This window comes from Phoca vitulina, unplaced genomic scaffold (genome assembly GCF_004348235.1).
Source record: "Phoca vitulina isolate PV1807 unplaced genomic scaffold, GSC_HSeal_1.0 scaffold41, whole genome shotgun sequence".
NCBI lineage: Eukaryota > Metazoa > Chordata > Mammalia > Carnivora > Phocidae > Phoca > Phoca vitulina.
The window spans coordinates 15,469,667-15,477,006 of NW_022589744.1; the positions used below are offsets into that span (position 1 = coordinate 15,469,667).

The 7,340-nt window shown below is 61.6% G+C and overlaps 1 protein-coding gene across 1 annotated transcript in view; it reads left to right on the forward strand.

Annotated features, from left to right (window-relative positions):
• Positions 1–5,230: 5,230 nt before the first annotated feature.
• CHMP6 (charged multivesicular body protein 6) overlaps positions 5,231–7,340 on the forward strand; it is a 7,339-nt gene continuing 5,229 nt past the window's right edge. The window contains exon 1 of the mRNA XM_032429603.1: positions 5,231–5,330. Within this exon, the coding sequence (XP_032285494.1) occupies positions 5,268–5,330 (63 nt within the window). The 5' untranslated portion in view covers positions 5,231–5,267. The remainder of the gene's footprint in view (positions 5,331–7,340) is intronic.

Consider the following 7,340-nt stretch of genomic DNA (forward strand, 5'->3'; position numbering starts at 1 on the left):
TTCGGGCCTCCTCCCTGCAGTCTCTCCTGGGCCTACCCCCTGCAGCCCCAAACTCTCAGAGCTGCCTCCCTTCCCCAGCCCTCCCAAGGATGCCTGCCCTGGGGTCTCCCACAGGCCACCCCCGGGCTGCTCCAGTGTCCACTGTAGCGTCCACGCAATGGGTAGGGCCAACACCCCCACCTGTGTCTTCAACACATTCCCTGAGCTCACACCCAATCCCTGGAAATTTGCCCGGATTCTTCTGACTTCTTCCAGAATGTTCTTTGGCTCGGCCACTGTTTCTGTCAGTGCCTCCTTAGTCTGACCCCCAGGACCCCTGAAAACTCTTAACACACCGCATGGCCCCGTGTCCGAAGTGCACCTGTACCCCACCAGCCAGCCCCCAGCTCCGCCTCCGCCGGGGTGTCCTGGCCCGAGCCGGGGGTGAGCCGGACGCACAGCCCCCCACGCAGGCCCGTCGCGGGACAGCCGGCGTCGGGGATCCGGAGAAGGAAAATTCCCTCCGCTCAGTGCACGTGCGTGGGAGCGCCCGCCTCCCGTGGGCCCCGCCCTCCCGTCTGCGGATTGGCTCAGCTGCGGGCATGACACCAGGCTCAGCCAATCAGCCTCCCTTTCCCCCCCACGGCCACGGCCGATTGGCCCCGGAAGGGAAGCCAATCAGAGCTCTTGTCGGGGAGCCAGGACCGGAGGATGGAGAGCAGGTGGACAGAGGAGAAGTCGCAGATGGCTTCCCGCGCTGGTCCCACGCAGCCAGCTCCCCAGTTGTCTCAAGTGCAGCTTATGTCATCTGCACCAGAAGGCCCGGGGTCACTCCATGGGGGCCGCCAGCACCCTACCAGGCCTCCAGCAGCCCTGTTGATGGTGGCCCCCCACAAGGGCCATGTTTTCATACCAACGTCCCCTGGGTCTGCGCGTCGCGGAATGGCCAGCCCCAACGCCACCTCCCCATTGACACCTTCCCCGGAAGCCACATCGGGATTCTGGGCTACTTTCCACCCACAGGAGGATTCTCCTGAGCCCCCACCCCCACCCCCGTCAGCCACAGGCCAGCTGGGGGGCTTTGGCAGGTGAGATGGTGCAGCACACCCCGGGCTGGAGGCCGCGGTCACTGAGCACGCACTTCACGCAAGCCGCAGAGTCTCTGTGCCCCCCAAGATCCAGTGATGGGACCCTCCACCTTCATTCCTGCCACCCTGTCAGTGGTTTAGAAGTACTGACTCTCTGTATTAAACACTCTGGGCTTGAAATGCCCAGAGAGGTGTCCCGAGCAAAGGTGGGTGATGCAGTGCTTCGTATCACAGGTCATTCCAGGAGAGAGCTTCAGAGGCAGAAATCCACAGTAGGTTACAGGAAGTGATCTCATTATTGCGTGGTGGGTCCTAACCCCTGGTTCCTCTGAATGTGATGTAATTTGGAAGTAGGGTCTCTACAGAGGTAATTAAGATAAAATGAGGTCACTGGGATGGGCCCTGATGCAATAGGACTGGTACCTTATGGAAAGGGAAAATCTGGACACAGACACGCACACAAGGGGGCAGGTGCAGATGCAAAGGCTGCCCCTAACCCTGACCCTAACCCTAACCCAGCGGCTGGGAGAGGCCCAGAGCAGGGGCCCCCTCAGAGCCTCAGCAGGAACTCTCCCTGCCCACACCTCGACTTCCAGCCTCCAGACTGAGAGACAATGAGATTCTGTTGTTTCGGCCGCCCGGTCTGTGCCGATCTCTCACGGCAGCCCGAGCAGACTAACGCAGCCTGTGAAGAACAGGGGATGGGTAGCCGCGGCGAGCTATGTCAAAACACATGTCTATGACTCGCTGGCAGCAAGTGTTTCCTGAAAGCCCGGTTCTGGGAGCCCGAGAAGCAGCTGCAAAGCAGCGTTCTGGGGAAACGGTGGGGCGGGCTGGCGATTTCTGACTTCCCCGGAGAATATGACGTTTTTAAGACGACAAGCTTTAAGTTCTCAGTTCCAGGGTAGAACCGGAAAATCTGTAGGACTACTATGAAAGAAGATCTGGTTTCTTGTGGCAGGACTGTTGTATCTGGAAACCACTCCCCCAGCTTCATCCTGGGGCTGGCAGGATTCCCACACACAGCGGGTTCTCCACCCCGCCAGGTCCAGATTGGAGTGCGGAGAGGAGTGAGGACGGAGACCCTGGGGTGGAAGGACCTTGCCCCGCCCGCGGGGCTAAGCCCATAAAGCCTGGCCCACCAGCACAGGGGACCCTCCTCCCTGAGACAGCCCCTCCCGTGGGGACCACACTGAGGCAGTCACTTGCCTCGGGGAGGCGATTCTCCTCCAGACCCCAGCCCAAGAATACCAAGATTTTGCTGACTCACAGCAGAGAGCCACAGCGGGCCCGCACGGGTGCTCTCTCCAGATACTCGGGGCCCCACCTCTTGCTTTCACCTGCGAGGGCCTTTCCTTGACCTCCTCCAAACTTTGCCCCTTTGTTGCTGGAAACTTGGACTTAACGCAGCACAGCTGAGCTGCCAGAAATCCCTTGGTGTAATACATAGGGGAGACTCCAGGGGCTTACGGAGATAAGGACGCGCTGTGAATGTGTCAGGTGAAGCCCAATCACTGGGTCCCTTGCTGTGTCCCCAAAGCACCTTGACAGGGGCCCTGAGGAAGCCCATGGTGAGGACCTCATGTTCTTGAAAAGCCCTCTGTGGGCCAGGAATGACGGTGGAGGTGCTGATTTCCCCTGGGCACCCGAGGGGGCAGGCCCAGGGGTCAGGAGAGCGGGGTTGTGGGAGCAGTGGTCACGAGGGACAGTGCCGGACTCTTCGGCATTGGTCTTGGACTTGCAGCTGGTCAGGTGCCCCTAGGCCTGAACAAGATGTACATTGTAGGAAAGCTCGCACTGATCACTGAGAAAATAATCCAGATCGGGTGAGGAGAGACCTGACGCCAAGCACCTAACAGAGTCCGACCTCTCACCTGCCCCCAGCCCGAGCTGGTTCCAGGACTGGGGGCCCGAAACAGAGGGCAGAATGGGCCCCGCCGTGCAGGATTCCAAGAAGTACACGCTGCAAATCCCCCGCCTGCCTACTCCAGCGTTCCGGGCCACTGTTGCTGTGGAACCAGCCACCACCGTGGGCCGAGTTCAGGAATCTGCCGTTTAGGCCGAGTCCGCGGGAAAGGCGCATCCCTGCTCCCTGCGACGTCAGCTGGCGTGGCCCCATCAGCGGGGGACAGAAACCTCCCTGTCCAAGCCGGTGGCCGCGTGGCTGGCACGGGCCGCTGCCTGCCAGTTCCTCTCCACGCAGGCTGCGCTCCGGGCCGCCAGGCTCCGCCGACTAGGTGGCTGAGTTCCAAGTGAGTTCCACTGGTGTCACCTTTTATGACCCGGTCCCGGGAGTCCCGGAGCATCGGGACTGCGGTATGTGAAGGCTGACCGGGGACTCGCTCTCTCTTTGGCCGCTCGTGGTGGGGGAGCCAGACCCACAGACATTTCTCCTTCGCCAGCTAGCTTGATGGGGCTTCCTCGCCAGAGTGCGGGAGCAACGCGGCTGCCAGGGAGAGCGAGGGGCTCCCTTTCTGTCTCAGGCTGCTTCTCTCTTCCTACGGCGTGCTGCCAGCGGGCCAGCAAGGGGAAGGCTCTTCAGTGAGTTTCTCCTCCACCTGTGGCTGCTTCTGGCGGACCTCCTCCAGCCTGTCCCGTGCCCAGCAAGATTCTCAGCCCTGGTGGGCAGTTTCCGTGGCCCCCACATACCCCCTAGTGAGTTTCCTGGCCAAGGGGTGGGCTCTCCTGCAGACCAGCTCCGGCTCTCAGCCGCTGGAACCTTCTTTGCCCCAGGCAGGCTGCATGGTCCCCAGCAGCCACGCTGTCTCCAACCAAGGCTGGACCTTACCCTAATAGGAGGCTGGGACACACTGCTGCGCGGAGTGCTCTCTCACAGGGACTCTGGCTAATCGGGGTGTCCAGAATGAAATACATGGGCAGCCACCAAGACTAGTGCCCGCCTTGTGGAACAGAAATGGAGCTCTAGGCCTTATGGCCAAAACCTGACGTGAGTCACCACCCTGAACAGCTTTCCCCTGCCTCCCAGTGCTCACGAAGTGGCCATGGCAGCTGGGATAGAGGCTATGGGCTCAGCAACACAGACTTCCCCTAACCAAGGCCCGCCTGCCCCCCAACAACTGCAGAGTGCCCAGCCGCTCAACAGCACTGAGCCCCCAGAATAGCACCGCTCCCTGGGGGGACCAGCCAGCCACCTGACAGCAGGTTGGCTAATAGGATGTTTCCATCATGAGGCAGTGACTTGTCCTCCCTGCATAGACACTTCCTCTGGATACGGATTTCCCTTCCCGCCTACGAGGCTTTCTGCCAGAGCAGCACCGGTGTGCGCTGGAGGCTGGCCACACGGTGCCCACACAACACCGCTTCTGACCAAGGAGGTCATTTTGCAGAAGGAGGTGAGGCAAGGGGCTCATTCCCCGGGATTGCTCATCTCGGGCACGTATTGCCCACGAGCCACTGGGCTGTCAGGACGGTGGCCCGGCCCATTGCAGACTCCGTTACAGGATCAGCTGGGGTGACCGAACAGGGCTGGGTGCTGTCCTGTGAGAGGCAGTGTGCCCTCCAAACCAGGGACTCACGGCCAGGACACACAGTGGGAACCAGGGCGGCAGGTGTGAGTGGCTCCCCACCCGAAAGCCCCGTGCAGGCTCTCATCCCCCAGGGCTGGAGGCTTCTGCCAGGGCACACGGCACCAGAAGTGGAGATGGGCCATGCTGAGCAGGTCCGGGCACTGAGCCGCAGGCCAGGTGGATCCAGAGTCACGGGGGCGCAGGGCTGGGTGGGCGGCCCATAGCTCTCAGGAGACACCTGGAAGCCCGCAGGTTGACTATCACATCACTAAACGCAGCATTTTGTGGTCAGCACCAGCCACGGGGCAGGGGCTCGGGTACGGGATTTCTGACCGCCTACGGATACTATCCACCGGTTACCTTGCAAGGATCCCACCTAAACAGGAGACTGGAACATTGGGTCTTCATCTGCACAGCTGGGGGACGTTCTGGAGGGCACGCGAAATGCGTCATTTAGGACTGCGCAGGCCCGGCCGGCAGCGTCCTCGTGCCACGGTCGCCGAGGCCTGCAGAGGCGGATTCGAACCGGTGGACCGCCGGCCGCTCGCCCGCACGCGCTTCGCCTTCTGCGGCGCCCGGCCCCGCGCGGCCGCCGTAGGGGGCGGGGCCGACGTACGGCGGCCGCGAGGGCGGCGAGGGGGCGCGGCGGGCGGGGCCGCGGGGCCGGGGCGCCATGGGCAACCTGTTCGGCCGCAAGAAGCAGAGCCGGGTCACCGAGCAAGACAAGGCCGTCCTGGTGAGAGCCGGGCCCCGGGGCGACGGCGGGGGGACCTGGGGCAGGGCTGCCCGGCCCCCGGGAGGGCCTGCCGCTCCGCCGGACGGGCTTCTCGCAGCCGGGTCGCGGCGCCGGACCGCGGGCGGCGGGCGTCCCGAGCCCCGAGGCGCGTCCGCTCCGGGGCTGCAAGGCGATCGGAGCGAGGGCTAGCCGCGGCCGCGGTGTCGGAGCGCCGCGCCGTGTCGTGGTCACACCTGGTCGGCGGGCGAGCGCGCGCTCGCAGGTGGCAGGTTCCGAGTCCCACGACCCGGGCTGGGGGGCCGGTCCCGCCGGGTGGCCCGCCCCGCGCCCCAGGGCCGGGGGCCGCGGCCCAACCAAGGCGCGGGGTCGAGGTTCGGGGCGCGCCAGCCTCGCCTGGGTCTGCGAGCCTGCTCGGCCCCCTCAGCGCTCTCGCTGGGCTGCCGCCGCCCCACTCGGCTGTGTCCGCGGTGCTGCTGTTGCTGTTTGCAGATTCCGGGGAGCTCCGGTAGAAAAGTTAGTTTCTGTGGACAGAATCCTAGGATCGGTTCAGTGCAATGGCATGTGCACACCGATCCGTTTCTGGAAGGAGAAAAGTGTGCCAGGAAGGAGGTGGTCCAGAATCTGAGCAGAGTTTACCTTTGCTCATGCTTTCTTTTCAAAATTATCTGCAACAAAAATGCGTCATTTTTGTACGAAGAGAGAAATTCAAATGACAGATGGTTTTTTCACCTTGGCTTCAGAGACCCTATGTTATAAAAGGTTCTTAACTGAAGTTCCCCAGATGAAGGGGAATCGGGCACGTTTGTCCCTAGAGAAAATCTGAAGGGCGGTGGGTGCTGCAGGGGAAGAGCACTAAGCTCTGGGGAGGCAGGGGGCGCACCTGGCGCCCGTGGGAACCCCCAAGGCGATTCTCTTCTCCTAAGGACTCATCTTTGGGTTTCTCTGGAAGGAGGCCTTTCTGCTTGGCAGGAATTCAGTTTGGTGTGGCCCAGACTGGAACAACGCGGTTTGCACACAATAAACCGAATTACTGCCTGATGTTTTCCTAGGCTGTAAAGCTGAGAAGCTCCAGGCCCCAGTGTGCTCTCTGCCCTGTGACCCTCCGCTGACGCCTCTCATTTTACAAAGGAGGCAGTCTGGCCCCACCTGCTTCTTTTGGCTCATCTTCAATACTCCGTACACGCCCAGCTTGGACAGTGGCCCGAGGGGCAGGGGTGGGTGCCCAGCTCCCAGGGAGGAACGGCAGCCAGAGCTGAGAAGACTGCACACGTAGGCTGGTCACGGTGTCTCTGGGCCATGAGGCCGGGATAGTGGGCCCCTTTCATTGCAGCAAGGAGAATGTGTGCGGCCATCACCAGGCCTGACCCACAAGCCATGTGGTGCCCTGGGACAGGCACTAAGGAGAACGTGCTGTAGAGGGACCCATGAAGCAGGCCCCTGCAGACACATCTACGCTGGTGGATGGTTTCTCCCTATACTGAGTCTTAAAGATGTACGAACCTTTTGACTTAATTAAGTTAATTAACTCAACAGTAATCGATGCTAAAGATATAAAGCTACACATGAGAAATGCCCTGTGCCTGCAGGTCCTCACCGTAGTGTCATCTGAAATGGTGAGATTTGGAAGCAATGTGAATGGCCTAAAATAGGACATGTGTAAATGACCCTGTGTCCTTTCTGGGACAGTACCGGGGGTCCCAGGTGCTTGGCAAGATCACGCAAGCACTTCACCCAAATGTGCTGTCTGTTGTCGACTCAGACCCGGTGATAAGCGACAAGAGCAGGGTAGCTAAACACATCGAGAACACGTCTAAGGCCAGCAGAGCGAAGCCGGGATGGAAGGTCCCAAACCCTTGCTGTGGCTGGGCGGGATGGTGGCTCTCTGGGGCCCTTCTCTGTTGTCTCTGAGCCTTTGAGGCCGCGGCCACACTCTGACCTGCCGCTCTCCGCCCCCCGAGCATCCCCAGCCGTGCTGTGCACTCTGACCTGCCGCTCTCCGCCCCCCGAGCA